The sequence below is a fragment of the Podarcis muralis genome, chromosome 1 (assembly GCF_964188315.1).
Source record: "Podarcis muralis chromosome 1, rPodMur119.hap1.1, whole genome shotgun sequence".
Lineage (NCBI taxonomy): Eukaryota > Metazoa > Chordata > Lepidosauria > Squamata > Lacertidae > Podarcis > Podarcis muralis.
Window position 1 is genome coordinate 84,933,678 of NC_135655.1, and position 23,244 is coordinate 84,956,921.

General features: G+C 46.7%; 1 protein-coding gene across 1 annotated transcript in view; it reads left to right on the forward strand.

The window, feature by feature from the left end:
* Positions 1-2,508: 2,508 nt before the first annotated feature.
* Positions 2,509-23,244, forward strand: part of WNT10A (Wnt family member 10A) — a 44,993-nt gene continuing 24,257 nt past the window's right edge. Inside the window, exons 1-2 of the mRNA XM_028741797.2 lie at positions 2,509-3,194; positions 16,835-17,097. Coding sequence (XP_028597630.1) covers positions 3,133-3,194; positions 16,835-17,097 — 325 coding nt within the window. The 5' untranslated portion in view covers positions 2,509-3,132. The remainder of the gene's footprint in view (positions 3,195-16,834; positions 17,098-23,244) is intronic.

Below are 23,244 nucleotides of genomic sequence, written 5' to 3' on the forward strand. Positions count from 1 at the left end.
GGAGGGGAGTGAAGCCAGCACCCTTGCCTCTGCTGCTCCTCTTCACATGGTCACATTCACCCTACATCTGCAGATGTGGTTTGCAGCTGATTTCTCCATAGGCATCAAGTGGCAGCTTCTCTTTTCTCTCAATTGGCAGCTTGAGGGCTCACAGACTTTGGCCCAATATATAGCAAGACAAGGCAATCTCTGGCAGGGGTGGGGAATCTCAGAGCTCTCCATCTGGCCCTTGGAACTCTCTCCAGGCCAAACTCTCAGTGCCCCCTCCCCGTATTTTTACCCAGCTGGAATGTGTCCTTGGAGATGTGGGGGGAAGAGGTGTTCTGCTCTCCATTCCCTCCTGTTCTAAAAATAATATATATATACAAATAAGGATGACATGCGATTAAGCAGTTGTTAAATGTCGCCCCCTACCTTTTTGTGCCACGTCTCTCCATCTCTGTAAAGCTCTCCCCAGGACAGTATGTCTGGCTCTGACACCTTTTCAGCTCCAGGCTAAGGACTTTTGAATGCACCCAAGTATTTGAATGTTCATAGTTGTTCCTTGCTTGCTTTTTAGATGTTTTTAGTTGCTTGCTGTTTTGTGGTGATTGCTTCTGATAATTTCATGGTGGGAAATATTTACTTGGGGGATGTTCAGTGTGGTCACTTTTCATGTGCATCTTTAATATTTACTTGTTTGCTATGCAATTCACCTTGAGACCTTTGGATGTAAGATGAATCGTGAATAAAGTAATAATAAGAAGAAATCGGGTAAATAATGCTTTCCAGTTTGCTTGGGCGGAGAATAGAGAGGGTGTGTGTGAGAGAGGGTGTAGAAAAGTAGTCTACTGTACAAAGGTAAACTTTACATTTGTTGCCCGGCCTACTTTTGCCTCTTGCCCCACCCATCTCTGCCATGTGGTTGCCCAGAAGGTTGCCCAGAAGAGAATGTGGCCCTCAAGCTGAAATAGGTTCCCTACCCCTGGACTAAAGGGAAGTTTAAAGCTAACACTATCTATCTGCATTCTGATTAATGACTGTAAACTTCAACAAGCCTTTCAGGCCAACAATCTCATTTCTTAATGCTTAAGAATGGCAGCAGACATGCAGGTATTTCTCAAACCCTCAACAGGGATTTGAAGCACATTAAAGGTGTTTGAGTGTCATAAATGTAGGTACAAATAATGCTAATAAAAATACATTTTGTAAACAAACCCATCCATTCCCCCCCCAGGCTATTTCATTACCATGATGGGAATTGATAATTTTTAAAGGTTTCAGAAACCCAAATAGCTCTGGTTATCCTACAGCACCTACCGAATAGTCAAGGCCTCATAAGGAACACCATCTAGAGCCCAGACTCCTATATGAGGCAGGAGCACCCATTGACCAGCAAGCCCGTCCTCCACTCCGTCCATCTACCCAGAACAGACAAGTCCTAGCTATCTAATGATTAAAGAACAGGGCTTTAATGACATATGGGGCAATTTGTCTATTAATTAAAATATTCCTAAACTGCCTTATATCTGTTGATATTAGAGCAGGATACAGCAATAACGTAACTAATGAACCCTGTACCTGTATGTGTGAATATGGAAAAGCTAAGGCTGTATATACATGTGTACCTAGAAGGATCCATGGAGCCCGTTTGCAAGATTCTTTGTTTACATGAGGACGCATACGAACAGGTTGTACGTAACTGGCCAGATGATGGTGATGTGTATCCGAGCCTTGAGCTATCGGATTGCAGAGCTGTGCATGCATTTGTGTGGTCATTTGCAACCGTGTCAGTAGGTGCTGCAGTTGTGTTTCGGCCACACACAGTGATGCAGCTGCATGCCCGGGCTGGAAAGTCCGGTGGATAGTTAGCAAAAAATATACATGGAGTGAGTCTGCATCTTATAAATAATCTATGCAAATAGTGTTTGTGACTCCTGGGTGTTGCGCCTGTTTTGTGCGAACGTGTTGTGCGCCCATTTCTCCTGATAAGCACCCTGCTGTGTGCATGGCGATGCGCGCCTGTGCGCGTGTTCTCAGCGTTGGGCTGTGCACGTGTGGGCGTGCATGCAGCGTTGGAGCCGTTACTTCTGCAAAGGAGGTGGGCGCGCAAGTGTGGCCGGGGTTGCACGGGATGGCTGTGCACGTCTCTGCAGATGCGTGCGTGTGTGCGCGAGGGTGCATGTCTCAGGGTGTGCGGTTGGCACACGCTTCCCAGCCCGTCCTTTTCCCGCCTGCCCGCCCGAGGGCTCCTGCACGGGCGTGTCGGGACTCGGGCTTGAGGCGCTGGCTCGGCGGTTGCTCGCTGCGCGTGGAGAGCTCTTTGCTGCTTTCCCGTCCCGTCCAGGCCGAGAAGAATCCGCCTCCGCCGTGGTCGCCGGTCGCGGCGCGCTGCCTCGTGCGCCCTCCGCCCCGCGGCTCGGTCGCCAGCTGCCCCGGCGGGAGCAGCCGCGATGAGTGGAGGGGCGGGCTGCGGGGGCCGCACGTGCCCGCTGGGCCCGGCCTGACCCCACCCTTGCCCCCTCCCTTCCCCCCGGAGAAAGATTACCCTGCCCTGATAGAGCCGCTGCAGCCCCTGCTTGCAACTTCAGCAAGCCGGGTGGGGGGTTCAAAAGTTGCAAAGGAAAGAGGGTGTGTACATAAGACAGGGAGGCAGAGAGAGAGAGAGATCTTTGCCAGCCTCCTTCTTTTTCTTCCCAGCGCTCTCGGATGGGGGGTGGAGGAGGAGGAGGAGGACCTGCCCGCATGGAGCTCCGAGGACAACCGTGGAGCCCGTTGCTACCTTCACCAACGACGACTAACCCTCGACGCCTCTTCGAAAACCAGCTGCCCTGCTGAAGGAACGAGAAGGGTGGGGAAGAGAGAGGGAGAGAGAGAGGGCAGGCCCGAGGTGCTCGCTGCAGTTTGGGCTTGCAAATCTTTGCAACGAGCTGTCGAAAAAACAAAAACACCTCCCTCTCCAATCCAAGGCGATCAATGAGGTCCTAAAAGAGCAGGGGAAAGTGACAGGAGTAGAGAGAAAGAGCGCAAATCGGCAGCAGCAGCAGCAGCAGCAGCAAGCAGCGAAGAGACAACCTACCCCCATCCCCACCCTACTAGCCCTTAAACAAGAAGAACCAGCTGGTAGACAGACTAAAACTTCCAGCAGCCAGGATGGGACAAACTCTGCTTCTTTGGCTCTGCCCCCTGCTTCTCCTCAGTCTCTGGGGCCAAAGGTAAGACCGTCTCCTTTTGGTTTTCTCGGGCTTCCCCGCTTTCCAAACCCTCTCCACTCGCTGGCGAGGCCTTTACCACGCAGCCCGCAATTGACAGCCTTCCCCTGCTCCAATGCCCCCCGCATACGCACCATGCTAAGAGGAGATTAATTACATATCCCCTCCTAATGCAGCCCCTCGAAACCCCCAAGGGCTTGGAGGAGATGTCACTTGGGAGCCGTTTCTATAATTACAACTCTCCCAGGAATGCAGTGTCGAAGCAGATTTGTCTCTTTTACGAGTGGTTCTAGTCATCAGGATTATTTCACGCCTCCTCTCTCCCCCACCCCCCAGCACCTTATAATCCGGGCTGTCATCTCCCTCTACAGACATATTCTCTCACCCCATCCGTAATGGTGAAATTCTTGCCAATGGGCATTTGCTTTGACATGAAAACATTTTGGGGGAGAGCCTCCATTCCTCTGTCACTTTTTGAGTTCTGGGTTAAGGGTCTGTGCCTCTTCTCCTGGAAGTGGTGCCAGAGAAACTGAGGGATCGGGCTCCAGGATGTCTGCTGTCATTTACCAGTCACAATTCCCGCTTTGGAGCCGGGAATTTAAGAGTCCCAGTGCCATGTATAGAGCAAAATCCATTGGTTTTATCCTCTGGGTAGGATTGACACTATCTACGACTAGAACAAAACACCAGTTTGCTTGAGGCAATGGGTAGCTCTTTTCGGTCGCGCTGAATTCATTCATTTGAGACTCTCAGAAATTTGGCAGTCTTTTCTCTGAGAGGGCCTTACTCATTTTCCAGCACAGGATCCTTCTGGTGTGCAGGAGCAGGTGAAAATCTCATTCCCAAAAATCAGTTGTACTACACTTAGCTAAGCATTAATAAAGAGTGTTGCATAGGATATAAACCCAGTAATCTGTCCTGCTCTGTGTTATCATAGGTTGTGTTCTATTACGATGGTATTAGGGACCTCACTTTTTTCTCTTCTTTCTTGAAGGGTGCATTGGATCCTTCTGTAGTCCCAAGATTTCAGCTGAATGGCTTTTGGTTTCATTGCAGCTACCCAATTTAGCAATTTTATGTGGGAGTGCTGCAGATCCAACCAACCCCCCTCCCCCAATTATCTGACTGGAGTTTAAGCACATGGTTTGAGTTCTAAGTTTGGGCGTGAGAAATTTTGTTCGAATCCCCGGCTTAGTCATGAAGATCACTGGGTGGCTTTGAGTTTCTATCCCATCTCGCTGTCCCTTTAACCTTCTGTATAGGTTTATATTGATGATCAACTGGGATTGCCCGTGTTGAGATTTTTGGAAATGGGAAAATGCGTATGTGGGAATAGAAAGTGAATAAATAATTACCCACAAGGAGCAGCATTAGTACTGAAAATGTGTTAACCCAAAATAGGTTTAACAGTGAAGTTGTCAGCAGAAAATGAACATCCATTCATAGAAGAAGAGGAAACCTGGAGGATATAATCACCAATATCTATTCTAGCAATGAGAAGGAAGCAGCGTTCAAAGCATGTGGGATGGGTGATCATTACCTTTCCAGTTTAGGGAGAGAATTTGGGGTCTAGTGGAGAAACTGGATTCCTGTGTTCGCTTCTGGAGTCCTGGCTGTTGTATCATTCTGTGGGATTAGCAGCCACATTGTTCCTCTTTGTGAATCATTTAAACAGAGAAGAAAAATGTTTACGTACTTTGTGTTTCTCAAAGACCCCGTGGGATTGGAAGCATTTTCTCATATATACACATGCCTATATAAAAGGGTGGGGGGAGGTGATGATTTCATTAATTAATCAATCAATCAATCAGCATCATGTTTGGAAAAGGCTTGGGGATGCTTGGATGAAAGGCATGCGCCAAGGCATGCAGAAGGCTGCTCTCATTAGGGAGAAATGCCGCGCTGTTCTGAGCTGCCTTGTTATGAAAGACACACAATGTCTTAATCGTTTTCTTCGAAGGGCAGGTCCCTTCCTTGAGGGCTAGAGCCTGATCCGTGCCAAAGAGCAGAAACGCCTCCCCTCTGAGTTTGGGGCCTGGTTGTTTTGGGGCTCAGAGTGAGCCTTGCATTTGGCACAGACTCTGACACCAGCTCTTCCTGGGAGCCCTTGGGCCAGTCCCTTCCCTCTTGGTAAATAATATGCAAGGTAACTGTCTCTCTCAGGCTCCTGTACATGGGTGCAAGGAAGGAGTCATCTCTTGGAATGGGGTTTGGGGGAAGTGAGCGCTTCCTAACACCCTGAGCCACACATCCCTCTGCACATGAGCAATCTTGCAAATTCTGCTGTCAGCTGAGAGTCAGGCAGTGGATACTAGATTTCTGGTTGTGATGTTAGATTTCAAAAGGAAATACTACTCCTGATCAAGAGGTTGTGGTTAGAAGGGGCACAGACACAAAGTAGAAACAGGGCATGTTTTAACAGTGCAGCGGACTGGCCTCATAACTATCAGACTGTCATGCCCAGTTAAAGCTGGTGGGGACACCTAGGATACAGTCACTTCCCTCCTGGCAGTGTGAATTGATAAGAATAGGTGCATTGCTCATTTTTGTTTAGCCATAGTCCTGCTCTCTCTTAGATATCAGATTACCATGATACATTTGGGTGGGTGGGGGCACATAGGAGGTACAAACAGTGAAATAAGGGAATAATGAATGGATTATAGTAGCCTTTTCCAGTCTTGTGTTTGGGACCACAACTCCCATAATTCCATGTTGGCGGGGGCTTATGGATCCAATAATGACAGGAGGACAAACTTACTTTTCCTATCCGCTTTCCGGGCACTGCCTGCTCTTTAAATCTCTGTGTCCGAGCACATTTTTTTTGCTCTTGAGCTTTCCCCATGGAAACCTGCTCTTTACGGCTGAATTGGAGCAAACGGCAGTCCATGGAAAACACAAATTGACGTTTGTTGTGCATTGGTTTTAAAGAGTGGGTTTTTGCAGGGAAAGAAGAGCTCTTGGATATGGAGTGCTAAAGTTTGGGCCTGTGCCTGGAAAGCATAGGGCAAAAGGTAAGTGTGGATAAGCCCCAGGTTAAAGGGAGGCCTGCTCTGAGAACACATCCAGTCTGGGTGCTTGAAAATAGTCAAATGCACCTGATTTAGATTAAAATGTGGATACTTTTAAAAAATTGTTACTTGCTGTCATTTGCCTTGGAAACAGGGTGAATTGTCCAGTCTTTGCCCGCTTTTTCTTTTTGCTGGTAGGGTTTTTCTGCTGTGCCAGCAGAGGAGGTGAAAAGCAGAAATGCCTCAGAACTTTTCCTTGTGATGGCAGCGCTGTGTTGGGAATTCACCTGCTGCATTTCTGCCTTTTGCCACACAGGTGTTGAAGGTAGAAAATAATTTGGCATCTCTGCCAGCCGTTACAGTCTGCAGCCCAGAGGCAATGATCAAGGCTTGGGAGCCTACATGTTGCTAGAGCTTGTGAGGGAGGTGGTGGTGGGGAAGACCTTCTCCTAAACACCTCGAGGCTCTAGCATCCAGGTAGGAGAATCTACTGTCTCGGATGAGTAGAGGTGGTCAAATCACATGTTCTCAAACAAACTTCTGATTTTGTTTTGTGATGATGCTGGAACATTTCCCATTTATTTTGAATTGTGGGGAAGCTACAACACCTGTTTGAACTTTAGGTCACCTCAAGAAGTGGAAGACTCAGGCTTGTCTGTGCATAATTAGCCTGGAAAAGAAGAGACCGAGAAGAGATAGGATAGCCATCTTCCAGTATCTTCTTGTTTTCTCATCTTGTTTTCTCTTGCTCCGGAGGGTAGGACTCGAACCAATGGATTCAAGTTATAAGAAAGGAAATTCTGGCTAAACATCAGGAAAAACCTTGTGACAGTAAGAGCTGTTTGACAATGGAATGGTCTCCCTTGGGAAGCGTGGACTCTCCTTCCTTGGAGGTTTTTAAGCAGAGGTCAGATGGCCACCTGCCATGGATGTTTTAGTTGAGATTCCTGCATTGCAGGGGGTTGGACTAGATGATCCTCAGGGATCCCTTCCAACTCCACGATTCTATGATTCTGTACCTTTAAAGCACATTGGAAACACATTTCCCACCCTTTAGGATTTTGGGCACTGTAGTTTATCTCTCCAGTAATCCTTAAGAAACTACAGTGCCCAAATTTCCTTGTGGGAGGAAATGTCATTTGAATGTACTTGAAGCGCGTAATGTGCACTCAGCCTCCTGTTTCTTAAGGTTACCTCAGTTCAAACAGGTATTACGGCTCCCTCTCTCCTTCCCCCACTTCGGGATAAATGGGAAATGTTCCTCATTTCATCATTATGTGCTACTATCTACCTCCTGATTGAAACTCGCCCCATCACAAAACATTTGTGTTGAGAGTCTGGGGAAGGGTTAATAATTATATATACTTCCTTCCCCCTCCCGTCTCCATTTTGCTTTGTTTTGTTTGTAATAGTTATTTTTGGGTTAGTTTTTTTCTCTCCACCCCCTACTGCCACCCCTCCAAAAAATATAATTTATTACCATTGGAACTTGTATTAATTAAAGCAGTAGCAACCACAGCCTGTGACCTGCGGGCCTTTCACTGTGAAATCGTGTTTCAACTCATTTAGTGCTATAGAGTGAGAGGGTGGGGGGAGCACAGGTCAATCTGATTTAAAGAGCAGACATGGTAAACTGCCCTTCTCGACACTTCCATCTTTCCTCTCCCCAAACTCTGTGGGTCTTTTTGCAGGGATCCACCCCCCCCATAAAAGTCCTTGTGCTTTTTGGGTCAGACAAGAACATGTGCACGTGGTGTGTATGTGTTGTAATGTCTATTTGGGGAGGGAGAATGAAGAAAGGGGGATTAAGGAAGTCTTGCTTCTGCGGGGGTGGGGATGATCTCCGCAGGGGCGTAAGAGCGATGTCAGTGTATGTCGGTTATTTGGATGGCAGGATGTGAGGGGGAGGAAAGGACACCGGTTTGGGTGAGACTTGGATAGCACAAGAAACTTGCCTGCCAAATGGGATAAGTGAAAAAGCCTATAGTCAGTTCCTAAGACTGACAGACACTTGCTTCTCAACACTAAAACAGTGGAAGGATGCTTAAGGCTAGGGTAAGTGGGGAATGATAGTGGCAGTGGCGGATCTTGGGGTCTCAAAGTTCAGCAGCACCCCATGTGATCCTAAAATTCAGCACCCCTCAACCTCTTGCCCTTCATTCTAAATCATAGTTGAGATGCCCCCTGGGGCCCGGAGGCTCTGTGGCCAGTGCAATTGAACCAGTCACGCTCCCCTCTATCTGACAGTGGGTTGGGCTCTCAGAATCCAACCCAACCATCCCTTGGCCATCATGAGCCACCCCAAGTGAGTGGAATAGGTTCTGTTCAATGAAGTGCTTGACACTCTCTACCAGGATGTAGCTGCAAAGGGAGAGAGAAGGCCTGTTGCACTTAATCCATGGGGAATTTGCCAATGTCCCAGGTGAAGGTCTGGAAAAATGCATTTCAGATCTATTATAAGAAACACTTAGAGGAGAACTGAGGCACAGTGGCATGTAAGGCAAATCACTGGGTGGGGGTGGGGGGCGGCGGCGAGAGAGAGAATTGGTTATGTACATGCAAGGATGAATGTCTACAGAGTGTGTTTCTGCTTAGTATCTGCTTATGCAATTGTATGGATAGAACAGACAATGTGATGGACTTGTTGTTGTCATCCCTCTGTCTTGAGAGACAATGGATTGTGTCTCTGGGGGGGTGAAGCCAGGGGTCAAGCAGCAGTGAAGTGACCTTCCTGGGCCACAAACCTAGGCAGTGTGTAGGGAGGTCCTGGGCTGCCCAGACAACAAGACCCGCTCACTGATGTGGCCCAAACGAAAGCAGAGCAATATGTTTGGCACCAGCTTAGCTGCAGGAGTTGCCGGTAAGGAGGCATACTGTATGTATATGTGTGTGTATTTTATGTGGGTGAGGGGTGTGTGTGTGTGTGCAAGCAAGCAGTGTTGGACTGTGGTTGTGTGGGTGTATGGTGAGTGAGGAGCTTGAGTTCACGATTCTAACAGGTCTTCGCAAAAGCACCTACTTTCTGATCTTGTGTTTGCTCTTACAGTGTTCTGCGGTTCCCACATTACAGATGTGTTAAAGGGCCAGAGGGTCCAGTGATGCCCAAGAGCCAGTGTGGTGTAGTGGTTAGAGTGTCTTACTAGGATATGAGAGACCAGGGTTCAGATCCCTACTTGTCCATGAAGCTCACAGGGTGACCTTGGGCCAGTCATTGCTGCTCAGCCTTCACAGGGTTGTTGTGGGGATTAAATGAGGAAGGGGAGAACCTTGCACAACAACTAGAGCTCCATGGGGAAAAGGTGGGATATAAATGCATGAAATAAGTAATATACAGAGTTTGTGATAGGGATGAGACTTGAACTTGGGACCCATGGACCGAAGTACAAATTTCTGTCCACTAGACCAAATGGATGAGCTTTTTATTACTTTGGGGTGAGGAAATATGGAGAGGAACATTCCCTGAGTAATATTCTCTGTGGGATGCTACATGCAGCCAGGAGTAGGAGCTGGAAGAGGCATAAACTGCCCCAATATATTTACAAAACTAGTGACTGTTCTTAAGCGTGGTCAGATGTAAATAAGGTCCATGGATTTCAGGGATCTTTCATAGAATCTTAGAATTCTAGAGTTAGAAGGGACCACAAGGATCATCTGGTCTAACCCCCTCCAATGCAGGAATCTTTGCATAGATACATATAAGATTGTAGTCATAGTGTGGATTGGTTTCCATGGGGCAACTAGTAATCATCCCAGGTTTTTCACAGTTCCCATGGCAGGAGGGTAAGCCTACATGGATGAAGTACAGATTCCAACCTGTGTTAATGATTGTCTCAGTACAGAAGCAGAGGATGTTAGCTTTTCCCAATTAGTTAAACAAGGGTGTGATCCTGTGTACATGGCGTCTGATGCCTGGTAATCAGATTTCAACACTATCTGGATGTGTTGGGGTGACATATTGCAGATTTGCTACTGCATTTCCTTTTTATAAGACAGGAGGGTGGAGCTTATTTCGTGTGTGGTCCCGGGTAAAGTATGAAGTCAACCATTTGCCTTTTCTTGGCAGCTTAGCCTCAGGTCTCCTTAAGTCACAGTACACTGGTTTGATATATGTTGAATCTTGACTGTTGCAATAAATGAGACCTGACTATGTCTGAAGAAAAACGTCATCGGGCTGCTGTTAAAAATCTTGAGCAGGTCAAAAGGTATCTGCTTTTCTATTTGGTGCCTCCTGTTCTGTGAGAGCGACACACCTGTGATACCTGGTAGACCAACACCATGGGGGATTCTTCACCTGCATATCCTTAACAGTGCTTACAAATCAAGGAAGAGGTGGGGAAGGGTTGAAAGAATGTTAAGTTGTTTAGCACCACCGTAGGCATTGGAGTCATATAAAAAAAGAGCAATCCTGTACTTCAGCTTTTCTGGCTGCTAAGACATAGGATTTGGCAGAACTCCTGCCGTGTTGACAAAACAGGAGATATATTGACAGAGTATTGCAAATCTGCTCTGCCAGTGAGACTGTGCTGGTGGAAGTACTGAAACGGAGTTGTGGGCAGGATGGGGTTGGCACAGGGGAGGAGCAAGCTTGCACTGTTTCCTCAAGACCATGATCACACCCCTATTGATGGTGGAACTTTACATCCCACAGACCTGGAGTAAGAAATCTCCCTCCTATTAACTAATGGGAGGGGTTTTTGGTTTCTGTTTTTTAAGCTGCCCGGATACTCATGGCCACCCCACCATGTTGTCACAGTGGAGCATAAGATATGGATATATGCCACAGCCAGTACAGGCACCTCATCTTGGGACTTCAGACACCAACTTCCAGCACATGGGTGTAGCCGGGTGGGGTGGGGTGGGGTGCAGCTGTCTCTCTAAATCAAGTAAATAAATACAAATACTGAACTAACTGACCAATTACATCAGACATAATTTGGTACCCCCAACCTAACATAATGCCCGCCCCCCTAAAATAAAGCCTGGCTACGCCCGTGACCCAGCAGTGACTTCTGCACCTGGGGAGGCCGGGAGACAGCAGTCCACACAGGTAAACACAGGGAAAGGGGATCAGGTTCTTTAACAGATAACTACTGCAACTGCCTCTCATATATCTGAGCTCTATTGCTATTCCTCCCCAACAGTGAGGGGTGATGTTTCCCCCATACAGGGAAGATGCCCACCCCCATATGCGGATAAGCCCACTGTTGGCAAAGGCTAGACACTCTACGCAACCAATGCCACTGCTGTTTCCAGGGATGCTGAGAGCATGACAGCTTTTCTTATGCTGTTCCGCAATTTTCTGCGTTTGTGTTTCCCTGGCCTCGGCAAGCCTAGGACGGGGGATATTCTGCTCTCAAAGTAGCAGCAGCATATCTCCCGCTCCCGTGTACCTGGTGCATACAATTGCTCTGTAAGCATCTTCACAGGAGGAAAGCATGGATTCATTAAAGGTAAAGGTACCCCTGCCCGTACGGGCCAGTCTTGCCAGACTCTAGGGTTGTGCGCTCATCTCACTCTAGAGGCTGGGAGCCGGCGCCGTCCGCAGACACTTCTGGGTCACGTGGCCAGTGTGACATCGCTGCTCTGGCGAGCCTGCACCAGAGCAACACACGGAACGCCGTTTACCTTCCCGCTATAAAGCGGTACCTATTTATCTACTTGCACTTTAAGGGTGCTTTCGAACTGCTAGGTGGGCAGGAGCTGGGACCGAAAGACGGGAGCTCACCCCGCCGCGGGGATTCGAACTGCCGACCATACGATCGGCAAGTCCTAGGCACTGTGGTTTTACCCACAGCGTCACACGCGTCCCGGAAATAAAGAATTGGCAGCTGGTTGGAAGTGGGGTACTCTCCATCATGCAGAGAACACACCTGTGCAGTGAATGGGAAACTAAGGTGGTGTACACATTATTGGCATAAAACTCAGCTAGGCCGTTCTTTTTCCTCAGTTCATAATGAAGCTGGCATGATGGGAAGATGCATCTAAAGGCAACATTTTCATAAGAAACAAAAGGATAGATAAAGGATAGATGGTGGATTGTAACTAATGCCATCTGTGTACTGCTTCCCAAATCAGCAGAATAATCCAGAATAAACAGAAGTGTGGTCTACAGCTCAAAGGCTTATCCACTCTTGCCTTTCCTCTGCTCTTTCCAGGCACTTTAAAGCTCCGTGTTCAAGCTCCTCTTCCCTCCCCGCCCCCCAAGCTTTCCCCACAGAAACCCACTCTTTAGAGCTCAGTTGAAGCAAACGTCAATCCACAGAAAACCTGAATTGACAATTGCTCCAGTCCAGCTTTAAAGAGTGGGTTTTCATGCGGGAAGCTTGGGAATGGGGGAACACACACTTGGATATTATGGCGTGTTAAAGCACAGACCTGTACCTGGAAAGAGCAGGGCAAAAGGTAAGTGTGGATAAACATGAGTTGTGACTTGCAAAGGTTTCCATAGCTAAACCTGAGAATGTTATGGTTGCTGACAAGGCTGAGAATTATTTTAGATGGTGACTCTGCCAGGTTTGAGGGGCTGCTGGGCAAGATGCCCTTAGGGGGCAGGATGTCCCACTGGTGATGCTTTGTTAGCCCCTCCCACCATTATCACAACCCCCCACCCCGCCGCCATCCCTGTCTGTCTTGTCTGACTCTTCTTTCCCTTCTGCCTTGGTCACTCATTCTACAAGTGTTGGTGGAAGAAAGGCTGATACTAACTAGCCCACTTACTAAAGCAGGCATGGGTAATCACTGGCCTCTAGGCCAAATGGGACCACCAGAGGTCCTAATTTGGCCTGCAAGGGGCGTTTTTATCCATACAGTCACTCAGCAGACCCAGACCTGCTTAGCTTCAGCAAGGTGGTGGGTTCATGTATCTTCTGACCATACCCTGGGACAAAGCAAGTGGAGGGCTCTGCTCTCTCTCCTTCTACTTGCCATCGCTTGGATGCTCAGAGAAGACAGGTGAGCAGGCTGCCCCAATGAGAGGAGGAGGACTAGGAGGTTCTAGAGAGTGGACAAGTATATGGGCTTCAGCAGATGTCCATTGAAACCTACTACTCCTGACACCAGCCCTGAGTTGAGTTCAGATGGGCCCAGGTGACTTTTGTATGCAGAGAGCTGCCAGGTAAGCACTAAGGTGTTATGGTGATGGGAGAAACTTGAGCTGCCAATTGTCTGACTGCCAATAGAGTTTTCTGAAGGCGTGGGGAACCTTTTGAGGTCAGGTATTGGTACAGCTGCCAGATTCAGCAGAACAGGTGTGGGGAACCTTTGGCCCTCAGACTACATCTCCCATCATCCTTGGCCATTGACCTTGCTGGCTGGGGTTGCTGGGAGTTGTAGTTCAGCAACATCTGGAGGTCCACAGGTTCCCGATAGAAGAAGAAGAAGAGTTTGGATTTGATATCCCGCCTTTCACTCCCTTTAAGGAGTCTCAAAGCGGCTAACATTCTCCTTTCCCTTCCTCCCCCACAACAAACACTCTGTGAGGTGAGTGGGGCTGAGAGACTTCAGAGAAGTGTGACTGGCCCAAGGTCACCCAGCAGCTGCATGTGGAAGAGCGGAGACGCGAACCCGGTTCCCCAGATTAGGTGACTACCGCTCTTAACCACTACACCACACTGGCTCTTAAACCTGGAGTTTAAGAAAGAGTCACGTTGTGTAGAGAGAAGATATACAGCATGATGTACAAAGAGCCCCACAAGGTGGAAACCTCCCTATTACACAACTATTAAATGCACAGCAGCCCAGTCCTCTGCAGAAGCTGGTAGCCCTGGCCTCAGCACCAAGAGAATGGTGGCAGGGTGTGGAAAAATGCTCCACAGGAATCTGGGATCGTCACTCATCCTTACGCAACACATGCTCACCATCTTGCTATGCTTTTGCTGCTACACGGTTAGAAAAGTGACACAGAATCTCCCAGGCAGCTGCCACCTGCATTATCCAGATTGTGGGTGGCTGGGAATTTTGATCATATGTATGAGCTTGTGCTAGCCTTGTCTCGGCTGAACAGAAATGGTGTAGTCCTGCTCTAAAACAGATGATTTGTAGACAAATATGAGTGATGGCCGTGATCTGAGCAAGAGGAAATTCTCCGGCTGGGAGAACAGGCCAGTTTCTATTGCCGATGTGAAACCCATGACCCAGCTGGTGTAGAGAACTCAGTACCTCACTCCTCCACCTTTGATCAAGCACTGTCATTAGTGAGTTATAAGCACCTTTTGCATCTCCCCTCAAATTGAGTCATTAGAGGCTCGAGTCGGGAGTCCCTGTTTTTTAAAACCGCCAAAGGGAGCACTTTGCCGTGTAATTAAAGCCTTCTTGTCTATTAACCTGCGTCTCTCTCGCTCCCTCTGTTCACCTGGACTGGTAACTCGCTAGGCTGTTCACAGATCGAGGTGGTTGTGGGAGGGCTGGGAATATTGAGACACAGGAGCATGGGCTGGTTCTCTCCCCCTTTGACAAATCATAAACAAGGATCTGAATCAAACTGCAAAGCTGATTGCTGTGTTGACAAGAAAAAAGCAGAGAGTTATTTATAGGAAACAATATCCTGGCACTATGTATGTCACAGTAAATGTACAGTACAGTTCTTAACTTATAAAGTCCTGGACAACTTAGGACCAGGTGATCTGAAAAAATGCCTTTCCCCATACTGAGCTGCCCATTTACCGAGATCTTGGGAGGGCCCCCCTGTTAGTTTTGCTGCAGCCTACAGAAGCTCACCTCTCAGCAACTTGGAGGAGGGCCTTCTCCATGGTGGCCCCCAGTCTGTGAAATGAACTCCCCACCAAGATATGGCAGGCACCTGCTGTGGTGAGCTTCTGCCAGCTGTTAAAAACCTATCTGTGTACTTAAGTTTTCTCTCATCTCTATAAACAGTTGAACAGTTCATGGCTACTGTATTCAATATGTGTTATTTTTATAGGATTGTTTCTATTGCATACGGAATTGTTTTTTGAATTATTGATTTATTATATTTGTTTGTCACTTTTCTCACAGAGGGACCCAAAGCAACTTACATAAAAACCAGATAAGGACATCCAATGGGGTGGGGGATCTAAAAACACAACTAAATGAATTTGCATGGAATTATTTTATTGCACACCATCTTGATGTTATTTTAATGGAAGGCAATATAGAAATATTTTAAAGAAATAAATACAGTCCAAAATGCAGAGATCATGGACAATTCTGAGGGAACACCTTCCAGTTCATAGAATCACAGAATTGGAAGGGACCACGAGGGTCATCTAGTCCAACCCCCTTCAATGCAGGAATCTTTTGCCCAGTATGGGGTGCAAACCCACAATGCTGAGATTAAAAGCCTCATGCTTTACTGACTGAGCTATCTGAAACATCTGTAGCTATTAAACATCCAAGTCACCAAATTAGAAGAGCATAAATGAAAGTTCTGCCTGATACAGACATCTAATAAGATTCCCTTCTGTGCAATATGGAAATGTCCCTGAGACACTCACCTGGTGCCAAATTTGCTTTCAGTCTGCTCCCAGGCACAAACATTTTTATTTGTCTGGACTTTTAATAAGAAATAGTAGCTTGCTGTATAATATTTATAACTCTTTGTTTAATATTTATGCTGCCGTTTTTTTACTCATCACATATTGTGTGAATATGGCAAATTATGGGCAAATTAAGCCTGAAAATTCTGATGTAGACCTTAGCATTTGGACAATAACCTAATGGATAATTGCCAACAACATTCAACACAAGTGGTTTGGGAATCTGGTCTTTAGATAAATTCAGCTTTCTTTTTAAAAAAGAGGTAAATACGTAGTTATCTAGCCTTCATGATAACAAAACTTCAAAACTGGGGGGCTGTGCAAGGCTTCCAGTGGTGATGGTGGACTTGTTCAATTTGCTTATGGAAGTTAAGAAGTAAAGACTTTAAATTATGTGTTTTAACTCTCTTTGTAGCCCTTTCTATATTGACCCAGGGTACTTGTCTGGAATTCAGCATAGTGCTAAGTGGGGTATGCTTCTGGAGAATGAGGTCCACTCACATAATGGCACTTTCCCACCATTTGCTAATTTAGGGCATTGGGGGTGGGGTGAGGGGGGGGGTCCCATTGCAGGAACAGGTCTCATTACACACATGCAACAACTTAGATGAATCGTGCCCTTTGTCTCAAAAAGGTAGAAACTTATATGGATTACTTTCTTCCGTTCATTTTGTAAGGATTCCTTTCTAAAAAGGGTAAAAGAATATTCATAAGGGGCAAGGAAGAGTCTGTTTATAGAATGCAAATACAAAACAAGGTAGTTCAGTAGGGTATTTTCCATAAAAAATACACTATACACTGGAAACTTCATAACCAACATGGAAGCAGTTTGGCTAGTGAAATACAAATTGAACATACTTGTGTAGCTTCAACCTGGGATGTTCTAGCTCTAAGAACAATTACGATTTGGAAGCAGCTTTCAAGGGAGATTGCAAAGTTTCCCTTGCTAAAAGGTTTCCTTTTTTCCTCTGTAGTTTGCAGTATCAGCCCCAGAGATAGTTGCAGCAGTGGGTGTTGCCCATCCTGGATCTTGACATTTGCTTTCTAAGAAAAAATGTTAGCTTTTAAGGTCACTTTGGTGTATGTGGTGATGGCACCACTGACTTGCCTGTTTTCTTCCTAGCTCCTTATCCAACGAGATTCTGGGCCTGAAGTTGCCATTGGAACCTGTGCTTAATGCCAACACAGTGTGCCTGACCTTGCCTGGTCTGACACGGCGACAACTGGAGGTGTGCGTGCGGAATCCTGACGTGACGGCTTCTGCCATTCAAGGCATCCAGATCGCCATCCACGAGTGCCAACACCAGTTCCGCGATCAGCGCTGGAATTGCTCGAGCCTGGAGACCAAGAACAAGATCCCCTATGAAAGCATCATCTTCAGCAGAGGTTAGAGTTCTCTTCCTGCCATTGGCTCTGTGAAAGCTCTGAGCAGGCAAAAATGATCACATCCTTGTGGGCGCTTGGCTGGCTAAAAATCTGAGAGCAATGAAAGAAATGATGGAATGGGGATTTGTTGAATCTGGTACCGTGTTCCTGGGTTTTAAGGCAAGCTCATGAACACCTGTGATACAGAGGTTTCCACATGTGCTTTATTGTGAAATGGAAATCTGATAGTTTGATCACATTGAAAAAGAATCATTTAGATTTGGACAGAGGTGGGCTGACATCTGTTTGTTTGTTTTACTACAATTTAGTGGTCGGATTTACAATTCAAGTGTGTGTTCTTGGGAACTATCTGTTTACATTAAACTGAATTGGTCTTGTGGATGTTCTTCTGTTTCTGAACCTGCCTTGCTGGATTTCATCAAGGTTCAGCATTCTTTGCAAGAATCCCAGCTGCTAGAAGGCACTTGAATAAACCAGAATCCTGTTATCCCACAGCAAGCTTCAATGTGCTTGTGACAGTTTTGAGGAGCAGTGGCCCTGCCTAACTCTAGCTGATTGGTAGAGCTATATGGAGGGGGATGAGATGAATCATAGAAGCCTAGAGGTGTTCAGCACTTTCTTTAGCCTCAAGACATACCAAACCCATTCTTAGCTACAAAGCAATATGAAAGCTTTGTTCAGAATATTGCATAGCAGAGGACAAAGGTAAGAAGACCTTAGGAATTTCAGATTGTTATCAAATGGAAAGCCCTAAGGAAATATTTCGCTACTAACTGAATGAAACAATTTCCACACACAGGCTTTCACTAGTGGGTGGAACTTACTGCTGCATAATATTATGCATAGTTTGAGAATCCAGGATTAAAAGGAGTGCAGAAGGACTATTTGCTTTGCATGCACACTGTTGACACTAATCACCCAAAGGAGGGAGACTTTGTTTGCTGTGTGCTTGCCGTGTCTTGATTCAAAATGGTGCTTGGCATCCAAACATTGGCATGAACCCCACCTCAGGAAGCCTCATCCCGAGTTTGGCAACGTTGTCTTGAGATGCGGCCAAAAGTATGCCACACGGAAATCATGTTTAGGTCCACCATTTGATTCAAAATGGCAACCAGCACCCAAACATCAACAGTGAGCCTCTACCTCCACCTCTGAAACACTTGTTCCAACTTGTTTGGTGGCAATATCTCAAGAGGTGTCCAATGCATAGAAAACAAACAGACAAACCACTTTCCAAAATATATAGTATAGGGATGTCCAACCAGTAGATCGCTATCTACCAGTAGATCCCCAGAGGATCCTGGCAGATCACAGGATACTGGGATTAGATCACAGTCTCTTGGGAGTTGGACATGCCTGATATAGTAGATTGGTTCTGAACTGTCATGGCTTCCCCCAAGGAATCCTGGCAATGTTACATTTCTGCAGGTTCTGATACTTGTCCCTTAGGGATCCCTATCCCTGAATACCCCCCCTCCAATTCCCCGCTTTCTCTCAAGAGAAGGAACGACTGTCAGCTGAAGACTAACCCTATACACATTTATCTGGGCTCAAGGCCTGTTGGGCTTAAAAGTAAAGGTACCCCTGCCCGTACGGGCCAGTCTTGACAGACTCTAGGGTTGTGCGCCCATCTCACTCAAGAGGCCGGGGGCCAGCGCTGTCCGGAGACACTTCCGGGTCACGTGGCCAGCGTGACATCGCTGCTCTGGCGAGCCAGAGCCGCACACGGAAACGCCGTTTACCTTCCCGCTAGTTTGCGGTCCCTATTTATCTACTTGCACCCGGGAGTGCTTTCGAACTGCTAGGTTGGCAGGCGCTGGGACCGAGCAACGGGAGCGCACCCCGCCGTGGGGATTCGAACTGCCGACCTTTCGATTGGCAAGCCCTAGGCGCTGAGGCTTTTACCCACAGCGCCACCCGCGTCCCTAAATTTGCTATAGGCTTGTGCTGTAAATTCTCTAATCCATTGTGGCTGTGCAGGCCCTGCCCCAGTCTGTTGTAAAAGCTGGGCAGCATCCTCTATTCTGCTTTACCCTCCATTGTCCAGTACCACTGCCCTCCAGAAAGCTTATGAAGCCATTCCTCCCAATGATCAGGACCATACAAAGCTACTAGGTTTTTGCCCTTTTCTGTTGCTTTTGCCTGAATTGTGGAACAAGAATTTGACTCCTCGATCGAAATAGAGCCTGTTTGAGGGGAATTCCATAACGTTCCCTGGACCTTGACAAGGATGTGCGTGTGCAGAGTGATGGCAAGGGGCAGATACACGAGTCCCTTGTCACCTGCATTAATGCTGCTTGTAAGGGTGAGGGTGAATTGTGTCTCGCTGCGTCTCACCTGGGAATTTCTGTTGCTTACGAGGATGGTTCTTGGTAACCTAAAGTGACAGATCCCTTGAATCTTTCATGCCTCTTCCCACTTCCGCTGCCATCAGCTCAGCCATGCGTGCTCCTCACTTTAAATAATTTGTAGATCACTCCATTCCTCCCTATACCAGTCCCTGATCTTTTACGCATCATCATCTCTTCCAACCAAGTGAGAGAGAAAAAGAGAGGGAGGGAGAGAGAAAGCCCCATCAGTCTCTCAAGGCTGAAGAACTGGCTGCAGAAAACCTGCCTCCTTCCAACCCTGGCTCAGCTAGGTGGACTGAACTGGATGGATGCCCATGTTCTGGTAACAAGACCTTCCGAAGACTTGGTAGAAGGTAGATGTGAAGCAGTTTTGTAGTGTGGGAACAAAGATGCTTGATATAAGTGCTTGTGTCTTGCCAGATCCAATAAAATAAGGGTGCATCTTGATTATTATTTCTCCCTGGTAAACTGTTGCAGAAAAATCACAATAGAAGCTGATACACTGCATACTGCACATCATGGAAATATAGATTTTTTTGCCATTCTTAATGCATTGCTTCCTGGATCCCCCAACTTCTATTTATGCCAAGCATTTCCTTAATTCAACCTGTCATTATGCATACTACTTCTGGACAGAAGTCTCTCTCTCTCTCTTTCTCCTTCCTTCCTCCCTCCCTCCCTCCCTTCCTTCCTTCGATAACCCCCAAAGGGGGTGGGGGTGCTCAATGAAGCATCTGCAGGGCTGGTCCACCCATGAGGCAAGGTGAAGCGACTGCCTCAGGTGGCAGAATCCACTGAGGCAGCAGATCCCAATGTTAGTCTTTCTTTCCCCCTTTGTTCCTGATGTAGATCCTCCCCTACCTCTTTTTCCCTGTTGGGAAGGGATGCACCATTTTGGGGTCTGCCTCAGGTGCCAAAATGTATTGGGCCAACCCTGAGCCTCTAAGTATGATCTGTGGAGGAGACATGGTGGACAGAGCAAGGGTTAAGCATTCCCTCTTCCTACCATTTCTCCATTCTAAATTCCACTTCCCTCAGCCTGCCTTCTTTTTCTTTCTTTCTTCTTTTAAATGGTACACATTTGCATGTAGCATATAGCTAACCTTTTACATTCCAATGTTTGGGGGGCAAGGAATAAAGTATAGTTGCATTCTGACCTCAGATGCTATTGTCAGCAAGAGGACCATGTGGTCCCAATGAAATTTAGCCAGATTCTTCCAGCCTGGAGAGTCACAGCTTGGAAAGTTTTGGCAGCTCTCGGGTCTGTAATGTTAAGAAAGTTCCCCTCCAGACAGCAGCAGTGCAATCATATTGGGGAAGCATCTCAGAACAACTAATAAAGCCGAATGGTGTGTGAACAAACCAGTATGAATCTACCAACGAAGTTAAGGTTGAAGAATCATTGCTTTGACACTGGTGATCTTTGCTTCTTTCAGTACACTGACATTAGTTCGCCTGTCTTTCCAAGTGATGTGTACAATTTTTGGGAGACACCGTTGATGGAATCTTTCGAGGAGCTGGAGATGCTATTTATAAGTGGTCCATGTTTTGCAAGTGTACAGTAAAGTTGGTAGTACAATGGCTTTCTAAACGAGCATTTTGGTTTCTCTGTTAATGTCCCGGTCCTCAAACACTCTGCGCTTCAATTGGAGAACAGCCTTTACCAAAGGTGTCGTGGACTTTGAAGAAACACGAACTTAGGGCGAAAAGGAGAAACGAGCTAAGAGGAAGGCACTTTTGGCAATCCCACACGGTGATCAACTCTCGCACAGAAACCTATGTCCCCACAGTGGAAAGACGTGTGGATCCTGAATTGACTTCCACAGTCACGGACTCACTGTTAAGACTGTTTTCATGAAAGACAATCTTACTCAGCTACGAGTCATCTCCAAAGAGAAAGAAAGAGATGAATCTACCACTAATGTACTGTTATTGTGCCAATGGTATGTTGCAGAAAACCACCAGTCTAGAGGGTCCCTCAAGTTCTATGTCTTTTGGTGCACATCACTTGGCATGTTCTGCAGCATGATGTTGAAGATCATTAGCTGGACATGAGTTTGACACAAGCTTAGTCAGGATAGTGATAGAATGGATTCCCTCGTATGTGGGAGTAGAGGACAGGAAGATCAGTCAAAATATTCTGCTCTTTCTCCCTATCTACCTTAGATTTGTCAGTTATTCAACTGTATAATGTTTGTTTTTAGGAAGCCCATGAAGAGATGAATAATCCTCCTATTGCTTTCTTCCTTTTCCCCAGCCTGGGGGAGCTTATGATTAATTCTCCTCCTCTTAACATTTCTACCTTTTCTCATAAGAAACTAACAATTTCCAGCTCCCAGCTATACTTCTATCTGATTAAGGTACTTAAAACATTACTGCTATTAAATCCTGTCCAGAGAATCTGTTTAATAGTTCCTTGATTCCTTGGGCTCTTGCCAGTGCCAGTTTAAATGTTACATTACTCTCTACAGAGCAGGATCCCAGCCAACCAAGGCCTTCTCTGCAACATCCTAAATTCTGAATCTTCCCAAAGTGCCCACCAGCTGCCTGCAAATGGGATTAGGGTCCCTCAAAATTCTCTGAAAATCAGGACATGGTGGCTGTTACCACACGACTTAGGAGCAGTGGCTATCTTTCTAAGCCCAGTGTAGCTGTGGAAGTTGGTGATAAAGCCAGTGCACTGACAATCACAATGCTTTCTGGGAGGCACAAGGATAGGACAGGGTAGAATGGAAGAGTTTGTGACATGCAATGTGTGCTTATGAGACCTTTCCTGTGTGGCATGGAAGCAAGTGTAAAAGGATGCGCAAGTGAGTCACACTTACAAATGTATCTTCACACAAGACAATGGAACCATAGAATATGCACAACCCACTTGTATATATCTTGTTAGCACCTCATTTTCACATGCAAACCCACCTTTGTGTCAGGAGGGGGTGTCATTTGTCTGTGTCCATCTTTGTTAAAACTGTCAGGTCAAAAAGAGAGCTATTAGGCTGAGCTGAGGGGCTCCCAAAATATGTTTCAGCACAGGGCTTGTCCTTGATTCTCATTGTTAGGCTATTCCCCCCCTGAGCTCTTTTGCAGTCTTATAATGCTAAAACTTCTGCCTAGCCATGGATCCAGAATTCACTGGTTCTCAGCCTCAATGCCTTATCTGTAAAATGGGTTGATTATGACCTACATATATCTCAAGTTTGTTATGATGCAAAAGAAATTGACCATTGGCAGTGTTTAAGCATATACAGTGGCACCTCAGGTTACAGACGCTTCAGGTTACAGACACTTCGGTTACAGACTCCACTAACCTAGAAATAGTACCTCAGGTTAAGAACTTTGCTTCAGTAAAAAAATTATGGGGGGAAAAAAAGAACTTTGCTTCAGGATGAGAACAGAAATCGTGTGGTGGCGGCGTGGCTGCAGCGGGAGACCCCATTAACTAAAGTGGTACCTCAGGTTAAGAACAGTTTCAGGTTAAGAACAGACCTCCAGAACGAATTAAGTTCTTAACCCGAGGTACCACTGTATAGTTAACAGTGGGTGGGATTCACCTAAGCATAATGGGACTCTCCCCTCCCCCTGCATGCCCCCAGTGCCCCTGAAATTGGCTTGGAGAAAGGGCATGCTGAGGGGGGAGAGGGGAACAATTTTGCAGATGGAAAAATTGGAAGAGCGACACTGAATTCCACCTAGGAAGTCCTGCAAAGAGGAGGCTGTCTCTTACCTCCCTCTGCAGCTAGAGCGATCAAGGTCTCAGGGGCTGCTTTGGAAGATGGAGGGAGGCAAGTTAAGATCC